The sequence below is a fragment of the Orcinus orca genome, chromosome 5, assembly GCF_937001465.1.
Source record: "Orcinus orca chromosome 5, mOrcOrc1.1, whole genome shotgun sequence".
Classification (NCBI taxonomy): Eukaryota; Metazoa; Chordata; class Mammalia; order Artiodactyla; family Delphinidae; genus Orcinus; species Orcinus orca.
This window is the reverse complement of record NC_064563.1, coordinates 65,307,769-65,330,234: the sequence shown is the minus strand read 5'-3', so window position 1 is coordinate 65,330,234 and position 22,466 is coordinate 65,307,769. Positions and strand designations below refer to the sequence as shown.

Below are 22,466 nucleotides of genomic sequence, written 5' to 3'. Positions count from 1 at the left end.
TGCCCCAGCTGATATCCAGTGCCTCAAGCAGCCAAGAAGTTAAACAATCACCCTGGACATTTTCTACAAATGCCCCTGGGGAAAAGGCTTTTCACACTGAGCAAGCTCTTAGTTGGGTTAATAAAGACAGCCTTGCAAGTAGGATATTCCAGGGAATCCCCAGACAACTCAAATAATGACAGTCTACTGGGAATGAGACTTTGAAGGAGCTCCAACCCTGTTCTGTCCCTTCCTACAGGTGCCAGCTTGCTAATTTTCACCATGATTGCAGGCTGTTGGCTTCCAAGGCCACCACCAAGAAGAAAGGGTGATATGGGACTAGGGCAACTAAGACACCACAGAGCTCACTGGTCATACTGAGATTCATCCATTCTTCTTGAATTAATGCTCTCCTGATTACCTTTGTTTAATTTCCAGCATTCTAAAAATATTGTGTCTGACTATTTTTATCAGTTTTTTCGATGCTTTCATTGAGGAGAGAATTTTTGGAGGGCTTTTTTTTTCCCTGCACCATTTTCACAGATGTCACTCACTGTATTCCCTTTAATCATTAAAAATCATCTTTGAGTAGGCTTTACCCTTTCACATTTGTCTTCTCAAGTGATATTAGATAGGAAAATCCACAACAAGCTTCATCAATTGAGTTCTAATATTTCCTTCGGGTAATGTTGCTAGGGTTAAGAGATGCTAGTCTCATGTGGAAAACCTATCTCCTATCATTTATACTGGCAACGATTTTTGTTGTTTACTAAGAAAAATTATGTAACTGTGAAAAGATAACTTTGTCTTCAGAGACTTAGCAGGAATGAAATCATTTCACGCTCTTTCTGTGTCTTCTCTGATCATGAACTAGTCAGGAGGATGTGAGGGTGGGTGTGCGTCGAAAGATGAAGAAAAAGATGACATGTGATTGGAAAAACCACCACATTGGTTTTCAGTTACAATCAAGTGGCCTAATTTCTCGATTTACACTGTAGGCCTCTGCCAGGAAATGGTAACAAGATCATGTAGTTAATTTTAATTTATATAAAGGTAAGATTGGAGAAAAACTATGATTTAATTTTGTTTTTGAACTATTAATAGTATGCTAAATATGTGTTATGGTAATGGAATATGCGTGCTCTGGGGGCATAGTACAGAAACATGTAACAACCCTAGTAGAAAAAGTTACTTATTTTCCCCAGAAACAAACATTCTAATAACAATATTGTTCTAGAAATCCTTACTCCCTAGACCAGTGTTTCACAAAGGGTGGTTTAGGGACAGCCTGCAGTGGAATTACTTGAAGAGCTTGGGTCAAATGCATATTTCTGGGTCCTAGCCTAGACCTGTAGAATTAGGATAGCTAGGGCTTATACCTGAGAATATGCATTGTAGCTTATTAAAGTTTCTGGGCAGAGGCCTTAAACTACAATTTTTTTTTTCTTTTTTTTGCGGTACGCGGGCCTCTCACTGCTGTGGCCTCTCCCGTTGTGGAGCACAGGCTCCGGATGCACAGGCTCAGCAGCCATGGCTCACGGGCCCAGCCGCTCATGGCATGTGGGATCTTCCCGGACCGGGGCACAAACCCGTGTCCTCTGCATTGGCAGGCAGACTCTCAACCACTGCGCCACCAGGGAAGCCCAAACTACAATTTTTAAAACAGTTTTATTGAAAAAAAATACAGCTTTATTGAGGTATAATTGACATAATAAATTGCACATATTTAAAGTATACAATTTGATAAATTTTGACATATGTACATACCTGTGAAAGCATCACACAATCAAGATAATGAACACTTCTTTCACCCCCAAAATTTTCCTCATGTCTCTTTTTATTACCTTTCTCTTGCTCCTCTCTTACTCCCTACAGCTCTCCAGGTGATTACTGATCTCCTTTCTATCGCTATAGATTACTTTGATTTTTCTAAAGTTCCATAAAGAAAATATATAGCATGTACTTTTTTTGGCCTAGTTTCTCTCACCTAGCTTTTTTTTTTTTTTTTAATTTATTTTTGGCTGCGTTGGGTCTTTGTGGCTGCACGCGGGCTTTCTCTAGTTGCAGTAAACACCCTTTGTTGTGGTGCACGGGCTTCTCATTGCAGTAGCTTCTCTTGTTGTGGAGCACGGGCTCTAGGTGCACGGACTTCAGTAGTTGTGGCACGTGGGCTCTAGAGCTCAGGCTCAGTAGTTGTGGTGCACGGGCTTAGTTGCTCCGCGGCATGTGGAATATTCCCAGACCAGGTCTCGAACCCATGTCCCCTCTGCATCGGCAGGCGCATTCTTAACCACTGTGCCACCAGGGAAGTCCCAGCATAATTATTTTGAGATGCATTTATGTTGCTTTGTGTAGCAATAGTACATTTCTTTTAATTGCTGTGTAGCATTCCATTGTTTGGCTATATCCCAGTTTACGTATCCATTTACCTGTTAATGAACATTTGTTTTCTTTCCACTTCTGAGGGGCTTTCTGGATAATGCTGCTATGAACATTTGAGTACAAATCTTCTCATGGACTTAGGTTTTCATTTCTCTTGGGTAAATACTTAAGAGTGTAATGGTTAGGCCAGATGGCAGGTGCATGATTAATTTTTTAAGAAATGGCTACGCTATTTTCCAGTGTGGTTATACCATCTTATACTCCCACAGCAGTGTATGAAAGTTCCACTTGCTCCACACCCTCGCCAACACTTGGTATTGTCAGTCTTTTTTAATTTTAAGCCTTCTAATAGGTATGTAGTGGCATGTTACTGAGGTTTTAATTTGTTTTGATTAATGGTTGAGCGTCTTTTTATGTGCTTCTGTATCACACGTGTATCTCCTTGTTTTCTTATTATTTAGTTTTGAGAGTTTTTTTAATATATTCTAAGTACAAGTCCTTTATTGGATATATACTTTGCAAATATTGTCTTTCAGTATGTAGCTTAGATTTTCATTCTCTTAAGAGTACCTTTTTAAGGGCAGAAGATTTTAAGTTTTATGAAATACAATTTTTAAAAAATTATGGATCATACTGTTGGTGTTGTGCCTGAGAAATATTTGGCTAAAGGTCACAAAGATTTTCTCCTATGTTTTCTCCTAGATGGTTTATAGTTTAAGTTTTACATTTAGGTCTCTGATCTATTCTGAGGGGGTTTTATGGTGTATGGTATAAAGTGTCAATCAGAGTTCAATTTTGTGCACATTAATTGTTGTTCTACTACCATTGTTGAAAAGACTCTTCTTCCACCAATTGACTCTTTATGTAAGTGCATCTATTGCTGGCTGCTGTATTCTGTTTAATTGATCTATTTATCTGTCTTGACATCAATACCTTACTATCTTGATTACTGTAGCTTTATAATGTCTTAAAATCAGATCATTTGAGTCCTTTGACATTGTTTTTCCTTTTTAAAGTTGTTTTGGCTCTTGTATATCCTTTACATTTCTGTATATATGTTTAGAATCAGCTTGTCGATTTCTATAAGAAAGCTTGCTGGGATCTTGATTGGGATTGTGTAAAATCTACAGATCAATTTGGTGAAGTGACATCTTAACAATATTGAGCTTAATCTACAATCTAGATTTTTAACTAGATCACCCTGCCCTTCCCTGCCCCACAGAAAAACACGTTTGTTGTGAGGTCATGGCATTTATTCGGTTAATAATTCAGAAACACATTTCTTAAGTCTTCCTCAAGTCCCAGCACTGTGTGCTCTAGGTTGTGACAGGAATGTAAAATATAAATAAGAAGCAGAACCAGAACGCTAGCAAGTAGTTTAGATTAAAAAAAAAAGCTGAACTGAAAGATCGGCCCAGAGGTGTGGTCCCAGCCCCTTCCTTTCACAGGCAGGCCAACTGAGGGTCAATTTCACACAGCCTTCCTGCAGCAGGACCAGGTCTCCTGAGCCTGGCTCACCAAGCAGGGTCTGATGAAATGTCACTGCGAGTGATGCCCACAGCAAGGGCTCTAGGAATTCAGAGGGGCCTCCGTGCCCTGTGGGTGAGTGAGCAGGAGTGGGGCCTTGGGCTGGTCCCCGAGAGGTGAGACTCCAGGGCCGAACACAGACTCAGGGGCATCAGGCAACAGGGGAGGGAGGTTTCAGAGGCTGCCAGATCAGGAACATCAGGACCTCACCCCTGCCCAGCACTCACACGGCTCTGACACCTACGCATCATCACCCCAGTTCATTCCTACACCGCCCGACCCCACCTTCAACCACCGGGACTGCTGGGCACGATAACTCCGTGCCCTCTGGGCAAGGCCTCCGGGCCCCCAGCGACGAGGCCCTCTAAGGCGACAGGACGGGCCCTGGGAGCCGCTGAGGGTGTGGAGACAGGGCCTCTGGAGACAGCCAGGCAGAAGGGGCCTGTGCCCAGAGGGAGTTACAGAGTCAGAGAGGCTCTGGGCTGGGAAGAGAAGAGCGTAACCCGACGCGTGGGACACGGCGGCGCAAGTCAAGGAGGGCGGCTGGCCCTGTGGTTTGGGACAACCTCCTCCTGTGTGGCCTGACCCTGTGTGACAGGGAGGCCTAGGGACACTGGGAGATCAGGCTCACCGGGCAGGGGCTCTGGCGGCAGGCGGCTTCGCAGGGGCAGCACGGTGCGTGGTACAAGGCAAAGTCCCTTTGTGGTACAAGGCATCGTGCTCCCGGCCACAGGCCCATCCTAGCAACTGGGCAACTCGTGCCATCACATGGGTAATAAAGGTGGACCCACGGGGCTTCCCTGGTGGCGCAGTGGTTGAGAGTCCGCCTGCCGATGCAGGGGATGCGGGTTCGTGCCCCGGTCCGGGAAGATCCCACATGCCGCGGAGCGGCTGGGCCCGTGAGCCATGGCCACTGAGCCTGCGCGTCCAGAGCCTGTGCTCCGCAATGGGAGAGGCCACAACAGTGAGAGGCCCGCGTACCGCAAAAAAAAAAACAACAAAAACGGCGGACCCATGAATCTTTGAAATCACAGAGCTGCCGCCAAGGGAGCATGTTCAGTGATGACTTGGAGCCTGGCTTGAGAGGTTCATGGGTAGAGTGGAAGGAAATGAGGTTGAGAGAGAAGGAGGTAAGCCTCGAGTATCAGTTTGGGTTTAATGCAGGTGGAGGCGGTGAGGGACACTGGAGGTTGAGACCTGGTGCTGTTCTCACAGCTGGGACAACACCCGAACAAAGAAGGTGATTCTCATCCTGTCCCAGAAATGCATGATGTTTCCCTTACCAAGCTGTGTAACTTGGGCTCCGGTGGAAAAAGTGAGCATTTAATGGGCCCATTGTTTATTTCTTAATTCAGTGCTAATGGAGCTAACTGTGGAAACGTGGATGGACTGAGAATCAAGGCACATGGGACACAGCAGGATGGGCAGGGGTTGCCAAGGCCAAGTGAGCCAGGACTGCTGAGAGGTTTACCAAATTACTAAGAAAATAAGACCAAGATCTACACACTTTCATCAATTTTTATAGTATTCTGTGCGTGTACATGTGTATAAAATCAATATGTAAAATCTATTCAAATTGGCTTACATTTGAGAGTGCTGCGGCTTTTTGTTTCTGTTTTTTTCATTTCAGGCCAAGGGAATATACAGTTTGAAGCAAGCACTAGGTGTGTACTGATTTTTTTTTTTTAACAAGTGTCAGATGTTGCAGATAGTTCCTGTTGATTCTACATCATTGCCTTCATTGATTTTCTTCAACACTTAGCTTATTACAAGGGATTTCCAATTAAATTTTAATTTAAATTTTCTAATTAAAATATATTAGCTCCCTGACCCCACTGCCAGCCTAGGGTATCTTTCCTAATGCTGGCTTGCTGAGTTGCAGTTGAGTCATACCTGCCGTTTTGAAACTTCCCGTAAATGCCTTTGCTTCTGGCTGTTTTCTGGAACTTTCCTCTGAGGACCTCCAATTCTACTCCTATTTTCACCCTGCCTCCCACTTTGCATGTTAACTGGTTCAGCTTCCCTCATTGCATCGGGAACTCTCCTGATCCTCGTTCGTCCTCTCTTCACTCCTCCCTGTCTGGAGGAATATACACTCACACTTCTTTCAGGTTCAGTTCTCACTGGTGCTTCTTACCCCATCTATTCCTGCCCACTTAGAAACTCTCCATCTCTGATTCCTCTCCCCCTCCAAGGCACTCAGGACGTACCCAGTAAATGCTTGTTGAATAAACCCGTAGCCTGTGATCCAGTTCAGGTACAGCCTGCTTAGTTTTTTAGGCTCATTTGGCCTGTTCCTAATAGAGGCAGCCCAGGCCCTAAAACAAAGAGATGATAGTGATGGCAAGGGGTGAGGACTCTGGTGGACAGCTGAATCTCCCTCCTCTCTGTACCCACTCCCTTAAGGAGTACCCTATCACAGCATTTAATGTGCTGTATTATAATTTTATGATGTGTTTAAGTTTTCCTCCCCATTAGACCATGAATTTCCTCTAGGGCAGAGAGGTTGTCTTATTAGTTTTAGCTTCCCACGGGCCTCATATTATACAAGGGCCTGGCACTCATGTAAGTGGTCAGTAAATATTTAGTGAATAAACAAATTAAAAAACTGGTTGAATAATCACATCAGGCTAGCAGACCACTCTGCAAGCAGAGCTAGGAGGTGATGAGGTTTAGCTCAGGGCACATCTTATTCATCTCAGACCTCCAGTGCCTAGCAAGTGCTTATTTGTTGAGCACTTGAAACAGCTTTTGAGACAATGAAAGGGGATTCCATCTCCTCACCTCAGATTTGCAGCCAGTTAGGTGTTAACTATATGATCCAGCAGGTGGTATCCCTTGAACATTCCTTTGCTGAATGTCACCAGAGAGCTGGGGCAATTCTATACCACAGGTAGAGAAGGAGGAGGAAGCAGGTCCATAAGGCTTTAGCTGGGGATAATCTGGTGTGAGCCAGCTCCACTTCGACTAGTACAGAACTAGTGTAGTGAGGTCATGTATATTTCTCTAAAGCAAAGGCAATGAAGTGGAATTTGCACCCTGGATTGAAAATATGGAAAGAGCTACCAGTAGCAAGGAAGTCTCAGTCCCTAGCACATGTCAGATTAAAGGTAGGATCCGATGGGAGAGTGGGGCATGAAAGCAATGGGGTGATGGCAAGGGGTGAGGGCTCTGGTGGACAGCTGAGTCTCCCTTGTCTCTGTACCCACTCCCTTAAGGAGTATCCTATCACAGCATTTAATGTGCTGTATTATAATTTTATGATACCAGCTGCTTAGAAGCTGAGGAAGACATTGCTGGATTCTCAGCCCTTCCTTAATTATGTGAGTAAGAAGAAAGGTATAAAATCAACTTCCTGCTATTCATTTGCATAGATCCAGTTAGGCCAGAATTAAAATGAAGGGCAAATGTTTCACATTGAGAAGTAACTTACTCTTTGGAAGAGCTGTCCTCTTAAGGAAATGGTTGTAGGCTAAGAGCATTGCCAGAATGTCCCTGCTTTGGAATAAAGACACTGGATGGTGGCACTGTATTTCTTGCTCTATCCAGGGTTTATTGACTTCATCTCCTCCCAAAGCTTTCCTTGGAAAGGTTAGCAGCACTTGATCAGGGGTTTCCTCGCAAGATTTCAGCTCTAACTTCTTTGTGTGTCAGTTTTCTGGCAGGCAGAATTAGGTGTGGGATCAAAAAGAAAAACAAATGTGGAGGCATTTTTATATTTTAATGACATAATAGATTATGTGTTTTATTTTAATGACATAATAGATTACGTGTTTATGGGGCTTGAATGTGCTGTTTTGGTTGTCATCTTTTCTTTCCTTGACTATTTAAAGATAATCTTTTCCAAAAGATTATGCTTTTACCACTGCCCATAATCAAAGTATTGGGAATTTAGTATTTGAGACTTTGGTTTTAGATTATCATGTGATTAGTTTGGTGCGACATGTAGTATGTCTTCAGGTATACACTTTATTTGGAAAAGGGCTCTGAAAGGAATTTTAGTTCAAAATACATTTATTGAGCACCTATAAGCTACAAATTCCTTGTCATTAAGGAAACATACACAGACCACCCCCTACTCCAGCACAAGGCTAACTAGTGTATGTTTCCTCTTCAGACTTCTAGAGCCCTGGATGCTAATGAGCAGGATATGACAAATTAATTTTTTATGACAAAGTATGACAGGATATGACAAAATTTTCTTAATTATGTGGAAAACTTTTTAAAGAAATTTTCATAATTTCTTATGAAATTATGAAAATTAAGAAATTGAATTTCTTAACTCAATAAGAGTTAATTAATTAAGAAATTGAATTTTTAGTACTGGTTAACAAATACTAAGGCAATGCCATTTAATAAGGCTGTTATTCTCAATTAGGGTGTGTATGTGTGTTATAAAATTGTATATTTGAAAAATGAAAAATTACCTATTTTCTTCTTAGTACAGACCAGGAAAAGTAAGGCTTGAGAAAAATTGTGGCTGGTGAGAGTTCAGGAATTACAGTCCCTAAATTTTCTTTGCATGATAAGACCTGTTCCTTTATGTAGCAGAATCTCTGTGAGATATGAAATATTTGTTTTGTTTTCCTATGGAGACGTAATTGGCTTGTGAAAAATGTTTTTAAGAAAAGATAAACAATATTTTCATCTCTTAAATAATTGGCTTTATCCCCCAATACTGTCTCTGATCAAGTCATATCTTAGCTTCCCACTTAACAGTGACTCTTCAGATTATCAAGGACTATTAGAATATTGGGCTTATCCACCTTTTATCATAAAATATGTTTTGTTCTTGAGGTGTCTAACTCCTTTTTCATGTTCCAAGAATCCCTTGAAGAGACCTTTAAAAGACCCTTTGCGGGCTTCCCTGGTGGCGTAGTGGTTGAGAGTCCGCCTGCCGATGCAGGGGACACGGGTTCATGCCCCAGTCCGGGAAGATCCCACATGCCGCGGAGCGGCTGGGCCCGTGAGCCATGGCCGCTGAGCCTGCGCGTCCGGAGCCTGTGCTCCGCAACGGGAGAGGCCACAACAGTGAGAGGCCCACGTACCACCAAAAAAAAAAAAAAAAAAAGACCCTTTGCTTGAGGACAGAAAGGCCAACATTGGTACAATCTACAAATTTGCAGATGTGAGCCAGTTAATAAAGTTATAACTCCTCCTTTACCCAAAACATAAAGATGTGGATTATCCAGGTGCTTTCTTTTCTTCCTTCTATCTCTGTCCAGCTAAGTCAAGGTCATCAGACTCAAAGGCATGAGGTGAACAGAGGAATAGCTGACATTTAGTGACGGGTATCCTAGTCTAGGCTTGGTTGTAGACTGTGTCCATATATGTCTATGTGTGTCTGTGTGTGTCTGTTTGTGTGCACACATGCATGCACACACCTTCAATGCTAGGAAAGCAGGCTGCTTTCAGGAGACAGAAAGACAACATGGGAGTAACTGTTAGGTCGATGTGAGCTTTGGTGACTTTTTCACTAGTTAAGTTCACAAAAACCAGTCAGCTCTTCAAAAGATTGGCTGATACCTCAAAAAAAACTGAGAGTTACATTGTAAATGTAGTATAGGACACTGAAAATACCAAATCCTGGTGAGGATATGGGGCAACAGAAACTCTCATCGCTGACAAGAATGTAAAATAGTACAGACAGGGCTTCCCTGGTGGCGCAGTGGTTGAGAGTCCGCCTGCCGATGCAGGGGACATGGGTTCGTGCCCCGGTCCGGGAAGATCCCACATGCCGCGGAGCGGCTGGGCCCGTGAGCCATGGCTGCTGAGCCTGCGCGTCCGGAGCCTGTGCTCCACAATGGGAGAGGCCACAACAGTGAGAGGCCCGTGTACCGCAAAAAAAAAAAAAAAAAAAAAAAATAGTACAGACAGTTTGGCAGATTATCACACAGCTAAAGATAATCTTACCAGATGGTCCAGCGATCATACTCCTCGGTATTTACCTAAATGACTTGCAAACTGTAGTACATCCATACAATGGGATAGTATTCAGCAATAAAAGAAAATGAGCTATCAAGCCATAAAAAGACATGGAGGAAACTTAAATGCATATTGCTAAATGAAATAAGCCCATCTGAAAAGGTTACATACTGTATGATTTCAAATATGACATTCTGGAAAAGAGAAAACTATAGAGATAATAAAAAGATCAGTAGTTATCAGGGGTTAAGGGTAGGGGATGGGAAATGAGTAGGTGGAGCACAGGAGATTTTTAGGTAGTGAAACTATTCTGTATGATATAATGGTGGATGCATGACATTATGTATCTATCAAAACCTGTACAACATCATTAATCATTAGAGAAATGCAAATCAAAACTACAATGAGGTATCACCTCACACCGGTCAGAATGGCCATCATCAAAAAATCTACAAACAGGGGCTTCCCTGGTGGCGCAGTGGTTGAGAATCTGCCTGCCAATGCAGAGGACACGGGTTCGAGCCCTGGTCTGGGAAGGTCCCACATGCCGCGGAGCAACTGGGCCCGTGAGCCACAACTGCTGAGCCTGCGCGTCTGGAGCCTGTGCTCCGCAACAACAGAGGCCGCGATAGTGAGAGGCCTGCGCACCGCGATGAAGAGTGGCCCCCGCTTGCCACAACTAGAGAAAGCCCTCACACAGAAACGAAGACCCAACACAGCCAAAAATAAATAAATTTATTTTAAAAATCTACAAACAGTAAATGCTGGAGAGGGTGTGGAGAAAAGGGAACCCTCTTGCACTGTTGGTGGGAATGCAAATTGATACAGCCACTGTGGAGAACAGTATAAAGGTTCCTTAAAAAACTAAAAATAGAACTATCATAGGACCCAGCAATCTCACTACTGGGCGTATACCTTGAGAAAACCATAATTCAAAAAGAGTCATGTACCACAATGTTCATTGCAGCACTATTTACAATAGCCAGGACATGGAAGCAACCTAGGTGTCCATTGGCAGATGAATGGATAAAGAAGATGTGGCACATATATACAATGGAATATTACTCAGCCATAAAAAGAAACGAAATTGAGTTATTTGTAGTGAGGTGGATGGACCTAGAGTCTGTCATGCAGAGTGAAGTAAGTCAGAAAGAGAAAAACATATACCATATGCTAACACATATGTATGGAATCTAAAAAAAAAAAATGGTTCTGATGAACCTAGGGGCAGGACAGGAATAAAGATGCAGATGTAGAGAATGGACGTGAGGACACGGGGAGGGGGAAGGGTAAGCTGGGATGAAGTGAGAGAGTGGCATAGACATATGTACACTAGCAAATGTAAAGTAGATAGCTAGTGGGAAGCAGCTGCATAGCACAGGGAGATCAGCTCGGTGCTTTGTGACCACCTCGAGGGGTGGGATAGGGAGGGTGGGAGGGAGACGCAAGAGGGAGAGGGTATGGGGTTATATGTATATGTATAGCTGATTCACTTTGTTACACAGCAGAAATTAATACAACATTGTAAAGCAATTATACTCCAGTAAAGATGTTTAAAAATAAAATAAAATCTAAAAATAAGATAAATAAAAAGCCCACACATGGTAGTATAGTAGAGGTTGTTGAGACCTCATCCAGATCCTTTTTATCAGTCAGTTTCGATCTTCAGCCGACCAGAGTCATCCAGCCAAGAAATGCCTAAGAGCTTCTGGCCTCCCTCAAGGGCAGCTTGGCTGGCTGGTACAAAAGCCAGCCCTTCTACCTCAGATGGGACACTTGTGGTGCCATCCATATTCCAGCATTTCTCAGGGGATCAGGCAGATGCTGGACCTGGCAGGACTGAACCCTCGTCTGCACCTGGCTTCTTCCTTGCTCTGTCTTCTGCCCTCATTGCCTTACACATTTCAACTGAAAGCCCTTTCTCCTTAACTCGCTTGTACAATCTGCTTCTGGGAAACCTGACCTAAGACAGTTAGTACCCAGAGAGGTCCTAGAAAGGATGGGATTCTGGTGTTGGGTCACTTGCTGGCCAAATGGCAGTGAGGACTCCATTGCTAGTGGTAGATGGAGTGTTGGAAGTGCTGGTCCCTGGCCTATGTAGCAGTTCAATTGCTAAGACATTCCCTGGTGGTGACCTGGGATCAGATACAGGCAGACAGGGATGCACCAGCTGGCACAATGTCTCTAGCATTTGAGAGGTTTAGGGAAAATATTAACTATCAGGAACATGGAACTGGGTGGTTATTGCTAAGCACCACTGATGCATTGAAGAGAGTGAAGAAAGTGACAGCCTCAGATTAATCGCCAATTTAAAGCACAGTGTGAGAATCAGGGGGCCTCCTTTCCAGTGTTCAGCCCCCCATCGCCTACAGCAGAGGGCAGTACTTGAGAAAAGGATGAATTCTCAGCCTAGACAAGTCTGCTGCCTTATTATTTTGGGCCCCTAGTGCCAACAGATGAAGCAGGCAAGTCAGGCCCTGACAGGGAAGATATAGGACCCTAAAACTGTAGGATATCTGGGTACATGCCCTTGTTCCCCTGGGCTGGCAGAAGTGGCCCACTCCCCCTTGTTGAAAGATTGGCCCTTCTCCTCCCCGCAAGATTATGCAGAAGTCTCATATGAGACATACAGTAAGTCCCCTACGTACAAACAATCAAGTTGCAAACTTTCAAAGATGCAAAAGTGCGTTTGCGTGTCCAGTCACGTTAGTTCGTGTGTCTGGCGTTCATTGTCACATGCGTGCATCCTCTACAAGTGGTTGTGCTTTTGTGTACTTTACAGTACTGTATACAGTACAGTAGTACAGTATCTTTATTTCAAGCCCAGGATGTCTGGAAGCAAGTGTAAAAGCAGCAGTGATGTAGTTGGTACTGCTAAGAAGCACCAAGCGATACCAATGGAAACGAAAGTGAAAATAATTGAGAGAGTGGAGCGACAAGAGGAAGAAGAAGTAACTGAAGAACGGAAGAGATTCACGACGCAGGAAATGGCAAGATTTTCTTTATCTGAGGAGGCACTGTTAGTTTTTGAGGCAAAGGACCTGAATGTAGAATGGTACACGAAGGTTGCAGCAGCCGTTCAGAATGCAGTCCAGTGCTACCGTGTCACCTATGATGAGAAAAATAGAGCTACTACCCAGATATCACTGGATCATTTTTTTCAAGAGGGTAGATGGAATTGAATCCAGCAAGGAACCAGAACCTGTGCCATCATCGTCAGGCGTGACTGAAAGTGCAGCTTGCCCGCCATCTCCTATTGCTGACGATCCTTCAGCTCTACCATCCCCCACCTCCTCTCCCTCTTCCAGTCAGTAACTCTTCTTGCCTGTTCACTCGATGCCAGCCCCTGTATGCCAGCTGTTGTGCTGTACTACTGTACTTTGCAAGGTACTGTACTGTAAGATTAAAAATGTTTTATTTTTTGTGTTTGTTTTTTATGTATTGTTTGTGTGAAAAGTATTATAAACCTATTACAGTACAGTACTGTATAGCCGATTGTGTTAGTTGCGTACCTAGGCTAACTTTGTTGGACTTAAGAACAAATTGGACTTATGAACACGCTCTCAGAACGAAACTCATTCGTATGTAGGGGACTTACTGTACAAGACAATGCTTGCCCTCCTCAGGATACATCCCCACCCCCTTCCCAATCCCCTTCTAGAACAATAACCAGCGTCAAATTACAACATAATCTGACTAGGGAAGAGGCACATAGACCTATGGACACGAGCTCAAAATGTAAGGATCTTTGTGCTACACTTTAATGCCCCTCAGAGAACATCCATTGCAGAGAAGTTACCAAAGAACCAAGCTGCCTAGATGACTTGGCCAGGAGGTGTCAGCCAGCTTCTTCCTTGGCAACCCAGTGTGTGCACAATGGGCTCATACAGGGAGAAGCTTTGGCAGCAGAATGGGAGGCTGTGCACGGGCCTAGCAGCATGGGCTCCCTGCCGTCAAGACCAATCTAGATACTGCCACTGTTGACTGTCCAACCTGCCAGCACAGAGATCCATGCCGAGCCCTCAGTTGGATACTGTTCCTTGAAGAGAATAGTTGATTTCATCAGATCCTCCAAGCTGGAAAGTACAGTGATTCACCCTGAATGGGATTGACACATGTGCCTTTCCTGCCTTCAGTGCCTCAGTCTGCAACACTGTCCAAGGATAGAACATTGTTTTGATTGGGGGACTCACTCTGTGGCAAAAGAGGAACAGCCATGGGCATGTGACTGCAGGACCAACCCACTGGTCCTACCACATATTCAGAAGCTGCCGACCTGATAGAGCCATGGAGTAGCCTCTTGAAGGCAAGGGTGAGCAGCAGTTTGGACCTGAGACTGAGGGGTTGGGGTGCTAACCTTAGGATGCAGGGTATACCTTAAACCAATGGCCACTTTATGGCACCAGGACCCCAGTAAGCAGAAAATATGAATCTGGGAGCCAAAAGGTTGAATGAGTTGTGACCTTATTCATTATCACACTACTAGTGACCCACATAGGGAATCTGTCCTCCCATTCCTGCAACTTCAGCCTCAGTGGGTCTGGAGGTCTTGGTTCCCAAGGGGGACATTTCCACCAGTGGACATAGTAAGTGTCCTACTTAACTTAAATCTATGTCTGCCACCTGCCGCTGCAGTTGCACTTGGGTTGTACCTTTGAGCCATCATCTCCCTCCCACTCATTCTATATCCCCTTCCCCTTCATCTGGCACTTCTGCTGGTGGCATGCGTAGTGGGTGTCCCAGACTCTTGTCTAGCTGTTGTTCTTTTGCTTGCCCATTTACAGTTACAGCAGGGCAGGGGAGTATGCACTGGGAGACGTCCCAGTGGATCACCGGATGTGTTCTTCTCTGCCTCTATTAGGTAGCAGCCTGACCACCTCATGATAATCAGGATCAATGACTTCCTCAAGCGTGACAACTGTTTCCTTTGCCTGGGGGGCTTTATATTTTAGTCTTATGGAAAAATTCTCATTAAATCTCTGATGAAATGGGCAAGGCTTTGGCTAAAACCAGCTAGACACATCAGAGGGCAGCTGGTTGCTGAGCTAGGTGATAGTTTCCCAATTGTGAAGTTTCTTTGACCCCAGCTCCTAGCAGCCCTGAAAGTCTAAGATGGCAAGCTCGGACTGCTCTAGAAGCTGGCAGGGACTTTGACAACAAAAAATGCACTAAAAAAAAAAAAGTGCTGTGAGAATATGTGGAATCTGAAAGCAATTAATTGAATGTTTAGGAGTGATTCCTTTCCTCTTGGCCAGAGACAGGTATGCAAAGGAAATGGACACTGCAAATATAGACCAGCCTAGACATCCAAGTTTACACTCTGGGGCACCAAGCAAAAGGTCCTAATCCAGCCTAGTACCTGTGGAAGCATCCTGGAGATCTCACCTGTCGTGAGCCCTGGAGAGCTACTGGGATGAATTAGGCAGAACATGAGCCCCGCTGGCTGACTCCTAGAAGACAGAGAAAGAGCTCAGCAGCATAGCACACAGTTAAGGGCCGAAGCGCTGAGGGCTTACAGACTTCAGCTCCATCTTTCTGGATGAATTACTTAACTTCTTTGTGCTTAAATTCTTTTCATTAATTATTTTACAAAATGGAAGCAATACTGTATAGTCTTGCTGTGAGAATTAGATGAAGTTCTTAGGCTGGTGCCTAGATTGCTGCTAGCATATTAAATAGCAACTAGTTGCCCATGTCTGTTCCTCCAGGGAAGGGAAGGAAAGCCCCAGGGGCTTAACGCATTACTTCTCCATTCCCCCAACCCCAGGTGAAAATGATGTACTTTAGTTCATATAATAGAGATAGTTCTTTTAAAGGAAAAGAGGAACAAAGGAAACTCTAGTTTGAAAGAAAATAGAAATAGTTTGCCCCTTTGAAATCTATGGGCTAAGAGCTGTCTCTGAACTTAGCAGGATCTACAGTTGTCCCTTTGTGCCACCTAGTGGACAGCAAGGGAAAATCCACAATTTTATCTTCAAAGTCTATAGTTTACCAGAAACATGTATTCTGAAGAGGATAGTTTAAACTCACTAATGGGCTCACATGTTAATAAATTTCATTTTAAAAATATATATATTTATTTATTTATGGCTGCACTTGGGTCTTCGTTGCTGCGCGCAGGCTTTCTCTAGTTGTGGTGGCTTCTCTTGTTGCGGAGCATGGGCTCTAGGTGCGTGGGCTTCAGTAGTTGTGGCACGTGGGCTCAGTAGTTGTGGCTCGTGGGCTCTAGAGCGCAGGCTCAATAGTTGTGGCACACAGGCTTAGTTGTTCCGTGGCATGTGGGATCTTCCCGGACCAGGGCTAGAACCCGTGTCCCCTGCATCGGCAGGCAGATTCTTAACCACTGCGCCACCATGGAAGTCCCTAAATTTCATTTTTTAAACAAAAAAAGATCAGGATTTTAAACACTAGGTGCTAACTGAAACTAAATTCCCTAAATATTTTAGGATTTATGTGGTGTATGCTATGAAGATCATCCACTGAGGAAAAAGAGAATACACCCTGTCATCAGCATGAATTTTCATGGCCCACCTTTCCTATTCCTGTCCTCTCCACCAACACTCTACGCTTATTCTCTACATGGACTGGGAATGCCCCAGAGACTCAGGGTATACCTTCCCAACACACTGCTGGACCTTGGGCTGGTACCAGGGTCATTCTGCTCATTTTCCAAGAATGCAACTATCACTCGAAGTTTTGCTGTAATCAAATTAACTATTTGTCAAGGGTCTGTATGTTCAGTTCGGTTTTTCTGCTGTGTGTGTGTGTGTGTGTGTGTGTGCACGTGTGTGTGCGCACTCTGCTTCCCGTTAAAGTCATTTTTTAACTTTATAATGTTTCCTCCCCCAGATGTTTATGAGGATGAAGAAAATGGCAGACAAATATCCCCAAAATGTGAGTAATAATAGCACACTTGGAGTTCCCAGAGCGGTTCTGAGACCTTCTCTTTAGTATTATCATAATTACTATTAACAATAGTAATAATGAGTGTTATTTATTAAATTCCATTTTACTTTACAAACATTTTTGCTAATCATTACATCAACACTGCAAAATAGGTATTATTATCCCCATTTTAGAAACAAGGAAACTGATGCTCAGAGAGGTTAAGTGGCTTACCCAAGATCACACAGCCAGTGAGTGAGAGACAAAGTCAAAACTGCACTCAGGTCTGACTGACTCCAAAGCCTCTGCTCCTACCCCAGGCAATGGGCCTCTCATTCACTCAGGTGCCTGTGACCTGCCAGACCCAGAATCTGGGGTCCCCTCAGTGCTGCCACCTCCATAAAACCTAAGACTTAGTACCTAAGATTTTAGTACCACAGAGCCCATGGCCAGTGAATCCAGGAGGCAGGGATTAAATACGGAAATGACAAAGATACAGCAAAAGACTGCCATGAGCTGCACTTTCCTCCCCTGCACAACTGGGGGGCTTTGACTGAGGGATGTTCTCCAAGACTTGCGGGTTCTAAGAATTCTGGGTTTCTTCCAGGAGCCATGAGGGATACTGGGTGAACAGGGTATTGTCTCTGCTGCCAAGAGCCCGGGGCCCATGGGGGAGACACATGAGGGCTCACCCAGGGCAGATGCAGTTTGCCTCAGAAGAAACTCTCCCTCGAAGGGTCCTGTGAGGAGATTGTGGGTGACCCCGCCGCCTCCCACAGCCCCTCTCCTCCTCTGTCTCCAGGATAGAATAGAATAAAAGAACAGAACAAACGAATAGACTAGAAAGAACAGAACAGAATAGATGAGGACATCACACACCGTAAGCACAATATGGTTCCACAAACGTTGGTTTTAATTCTGTGAATGTATTTCTGTGTGTACACTGCGTTGGGATGTAAAATTTGCCCATCCCTGGGTCACACTCTAAGGAGTATGGAAAACCCTGCCCTAGACTAAACTGGAGGCCTGTGGGGCCCCAGGCGGCCCCCACCCTCACCTGTGGTACCAGGAGCCGAGAAGCCCTTGTGCACCGCCGGCCCCAGCAGGGAGGTGGCGTCTGGGTCTTGACTGTGCTCGGAGGATTGGTCCTCTTGCCAGCCCAGGCAAATCCATACCTGGAGGCAGGGGATGATGGCCTGAATGTCCCTGAAATAATGCAGTCAACGCGTGGCCAAATGTGCGAGGGCCCCTCTGTGCCAGCCCTGTGCCCGGCTGAGGCCCCCGCACACTCCCCAGCCTGCAGGGTCCACAGCAGAGAGGGGAAAGCAGCCCCGGCACCAGGTCATCATTTCACTTACCTCGAGGAATGTCTGGACCTCGTCCTCACGTCTTTCAGTTCCCAGGTTGCCGCCCAGCCCCGCTACCACCGCGGGCTCCTCCCAGCGGGCGGCTCTGGGGCCCCTGGCACCGGGCATTGCCTGGGGCACTGAGGCCACGGCCCCTGCAGACGCAGCTCTTCTATCCACGCAGGGGCTGGTCAAGGACGCAACCGCTCCTGCTCTGTTCCTCCCTAAGAGCTTTCCAGCAAGACCGCCATCCCTCCGTCCTCACTGTCTGCTCCTGGTCCAAGGGGACCCACGCGGGATGGCTGCCCTAAAGAGGCGTCTCTGGGGGTTACCGCGAGTGCCCCTAAGTCACACCTGGAGGAGGGCGGTGGGAGGCGCCTCCCAGAGCTACTTTCTCCTCCGCGCTCCCTCCGCTCGCCCCACCACGTCCCAGGAGCAGGAGTTAAACCAGGCTTTGCCCCTGCGTCGCCCCGCGGCGTCTCTGGAGGCCTCCAGGAAGCGGCTGCCCGGCTGCTCCCTGTCGTGCTCGCACAGCCCTCACGGCCCTGCTCCGGGGAGGACCCCGTGCCCCGAGCGCAGCTGGGGGGGCCTCTGGGCGGCAGGTCGGGAGCTCCCTCTTGCTGGATGCCTGCTCCCAGAGATACTGTGCCCCCCAACCCCAACTGCAGGCTACTTCCGCTTGCTCCTGCGCCCCCACAAGGCCCCTCCCCTTGAATTCTCACCGAAACTGAAACTCTCCTGTGCTCAGATTCCTGCGGGATGGACTGGACTCAGCTGACGCTCAACCTGGGGCTCCCTCAGATCAAGATCTTTCTGCAGATGCTCGCCTCCCTAAGCTGACTTGGGAGAATTGTGGGGACAGAGATCCCGTCTTTAGAGTAGTAATGTGTAGGGAATTCCCCGGCGGTCCAGTGGTTAGGACTCCACGCTCTCACTGCGAGGGCCTGGGTTCAATCTCTGGGTTCAATCTCTGGTCGGGGAACTAAGATCCCACAAGCTGATTGGCACGGCACCAAAAAAAAAAAAAAAAAAGAAAGTATAAATGTGTATATTTCAACTGCAGTGTTTACAGGCCAAGGGCTAAGGTCCTTAAAGTTGTGTGAGGCTTAACTTTTGACAAATGCCTGACATCCCAGCAGACATACAGCAGGCTCAGTATTTGGTGGGATTTGCTGTTCCTCCCCAGTGTCTTTAACAGCCCTGGCTCAGAACAGGTGCACAATGGTGTGGCTAATTGGTAAGTTAATCATTCAGTGGCAAGAGAGGCAGGATGTACTTCCTCTCCCTCTGATTTTCCCACGGGGAAAGCAGTGACTTTTGGCAGAGGCTGCCAAGGAAATGGGAAATGGGCAGTAATCAGGGGAGAGAAGGAGGGAAGGAAGAAAGGAGGGCGGGAAGGAGGGAAGGCAGGAAGGTCGTCAAGCACAAAAAGACAATGACTGTTTTCTTGGAGGACAAGGAGGTAGGACTGTGAACACCATGTGGACATGTCTTCTCACAGTTACAGAATTTTGAGCTGGAAAAGGGAACCTGGAGATCACAGGCCCCCTCCTCCCGGCCCAGGTGAAGCAGTGCAGTCCTGGGAGAGGAGGGAGAGATGGCGAGAATGGGTTCCTGGAGACCGGTACTGCCCATTCCATCCTGCCATAGGCTGCGTGGCCTGTCCTCCCATGCCCTCTTCCCCACGGCCAGCCAAATTCTTCCTTTTCTTTCCCCAAGGTTGCTCCAGCAGGGAGTTTATCTCCATGGAAACCTTTGACAATTGTGAAGGTGCAGAAGATACGGAAAAGGAGAGCAGTGCTCTGAGTGTAAATTTCTTTCCTTCTTACCTCTTTCATATTTTCCCTCATTCCTGTTCATCAGCTTCTCCTGCCCCCTCTTCCTCTCCTCCTTCCCTCTCCCTCCTTTACATGATTCTCACCCATTAAGGACTCGGCCTAATCCAGGAAGCTGAGGTCACTGGATCTGCAAAGTGGCTCAGACCCCCAGCCCAGCAGGCCCCGCATCCCCGGCTCCTTAGCGATCCCCTGGTTTCTGGCCAAAATTAGGGTCTCTTGCTGAGGACCTGAGTGGCCCCATAGGAAAGCTGGGGCGGCCCCGCCCTGCCAGCGGGAATCGCCGTGTGGACCGGACCCGCCCCCCACCCAACCGCAGCATTACACCTCTGTCCCTTCCCTTCCAGCTGTCGGGGCTTTGCCAGTTGGACGACAGTTATGAAACCTCCAAGTCTGTTCAGGAAACGGGAGAAAGCATCCAGGGAGAGAAAGAGGGCGGCGAAGAGGACACGTGAGTGTGAAACGGAAAGAAAAGTAAGCGAACTTGTTAGCCACTGCTCCTCTGACTTTCTTCTTGGAATTTCAGGGCCACAAACAAAACTGAGGAGAGCCCTGGGATGTCCGCTGGCTCGCTCGACCCCAGTGGGGAGACCGGTTTTCGAGCAGAGGCAGTGCGGGCGCGGGAAGGGGGCCTGAGGCCGCCCTCCGCAGAGAACTGACACTCGTCCCAGACAACCCAGCCTCCCCGGCCTCCTGCATTCCCAGGAGCCGCTGCTGTGGATGCAGAGACCTGCCCGCCCTTAAGTAGAAGCAGCAAAGGGGCCTTGGAACCTGGAGATCCGCTGCCCTGCCCGGGGGCAACAGGACCATCTTGCCGGAGCCTAAGGAGCGGTCGCCATCCGCCCGCGCAGCCCACCCCTCCCGGTGCAGCGCCGCTCGCAGACCCCGTGGAGAACCTGCAGGTGCTGACGCACTCCTGCGCAGGGACTTGGCGCAGAGCCCGTGGAGAACCTTGCGCCATTAGAGTCACGCCTGCGCAAGCGCAGCCGGCTTGGTTGCGGACCCCGCGGAGAACCTCGAGCTGCTCGGCACACGCGCCTTTTGGAGGTTAGCATAATCCAGTGTTGGAGAGCTGAGCGCAGGGTTTCTCAATGTCGGCACTTTTGACTTTGCAGGCTGGATACTTCGTTGTTGGTACTTCTTGTGCCTTGTAGGATGTTTGGGAGCATCTCTGGCCTCTGCCCACTAGATGCCTGTAACACCCCCCCATCCACTCACCCAAATTATGACAATCAAAAATGCCTTCAGACATTGCCAAATTTCTGCTGGGGTGGAAGTGGGGAGCTAGGTTGAGCACCTCAGATCAGAGCTGCTCAGACTCCACATGGCAGCCCTGTGTTCACCTCCCTTAATCCCCACAGGAATGTTAATGTGATACTTTTGTTACTTTGTTCCAGGATTGTTTCCTTTTAGCGAGGGTTGGTTACAGGTTAACTTCTTACGTTTAGACTCGTTAGTTTTTAGTTTCAGTTATCTTCGGTTATTTATTTTTAGTTTTATTAGTTAATTTTCATTTGTTTTTAGTTTTCTGGTTATTTAATCTTATAGCTTTAAAGTTAGCTGTTTATAATTATTTTGTCTTTAAAGTTACTTAGTTTTTGAGTTATTTATTTTCAGTTATTTATAGTTACTTTGTTTTAATAGTTATATATTTCCAAATTAGCTTTAGAATTATTCATTTTTAATTATCTGTCTTTTCAGTTGTTAATATCTGAGTTATTTATTTTCATGGTTATTCTATTATTAGTTATTGGCATTTTTGAATTATTTATTTTACAGTTACTTATTTGAATAGTAAAAACTCACTGGAAGTTTTTGAATTCCTTTATTTTCAGAATGAAATAGCTGTCTTAATTTGGGTTTTTTCCGCTAGTTATTTGGTTTTAGAGTTACTTATATTCACAGTAATTTATTTTCACTTATTTTAGATTCTGTGTTATTTTTACATTCAGTTATTATTTGGGTTTTTTATTTCTTAGTTATTTGGTTTTAAATTATTTTATTTTCAGTTGTTGCATTTTTGAACATTATATTTTGAATTTTTTAGTTTCAGAATTTTTGAGCTAGTTTCTGAGTTATTTTCAGAGTTACTTATTCTCAGTTATTTCTTTTCAGTTTTGTCTTTGTCATTCAATTTTTTTTCTATTCACTATTTTTAGTTATTTTATTTTCAGGTTTATTTTCAGAATTATTAAGTATTATAATTATTTAGTTCATCAGTCAGGATCCAATCAAGAGAGACACTATACTAGTTATTTTAACAAAAAGGATTTACTATAAGGAAGTGCTATCCAGCTATTGGAGATTTTAATGGGAAAAAAAGTGATAATGAGATATCATGAAGATTCTAACTATAAGAAGCAGCTACCAGCCCAAGGGCAGAGGGAACAAGGGAAGAGGTTGGGGGCCCCACATGGCTGAGGGTAGCCCTCTGGTGTGTGGGGGGGTGGCATTCCCCAGGTGCCCCCAGGAACTTGAAGGCGGGCCTGGGAACTGGATGCAGAACTCTGCTGCCAGCTGGTGCTAGAGGAAGGGGCGTGATGAGGCTGCTTATGGAAGTGTTGGGAAAATGGTAAACTGCAGCTTC

The 22,466-nt window shown here is 45.7% G+C and overlaps 1 protein-coding gene across 4 annotated transcripts in view; it reads left to right on the top strand.

Annotated features, from left to right (window-relative positions):
• The window catches only part of MCF2L2 (MCF.2 cell line derived transforming sequence-like 2), a 224,644-nt gene extending 202,911 nt beyond the window's left edge, over positions 1-21,733 (top strand). Inside the window, exons 26-30 of one of the 4 annotated variants that reach the window (XM_012536226.3) lie at positions 5,519-5,552; positions 6,901-6,998; positions 19,764-19,852; positions 20,227-20,330; positions 20,406-21,733. In XM_012536226.3, the coding sequence (XP_012391680.2) occupies positions 5,519-5,552; positions 6,901-6,998; positions 19,764-19,852; positions 20,227-20,330; positions 20,406-20,538 (458 nt within the window). In that variant the 3' untranslated portion in view covers positions 20,539-21,733. Of the gene's footprint in view, positions 1-5,518; positions 5,553-6,900; positions 6,999-16,662; positions 16,708-19,763; positions 19,853-20,226 lie in introns of all 4 variants that reach the window. The other 3 variants (XM_033403114.2, XR_004476032.2, XM_033403116.2) reach the window with 3 other exon arrangements.
• Positions 21,734-22,466: the final 733 nt, after the last annotated feature.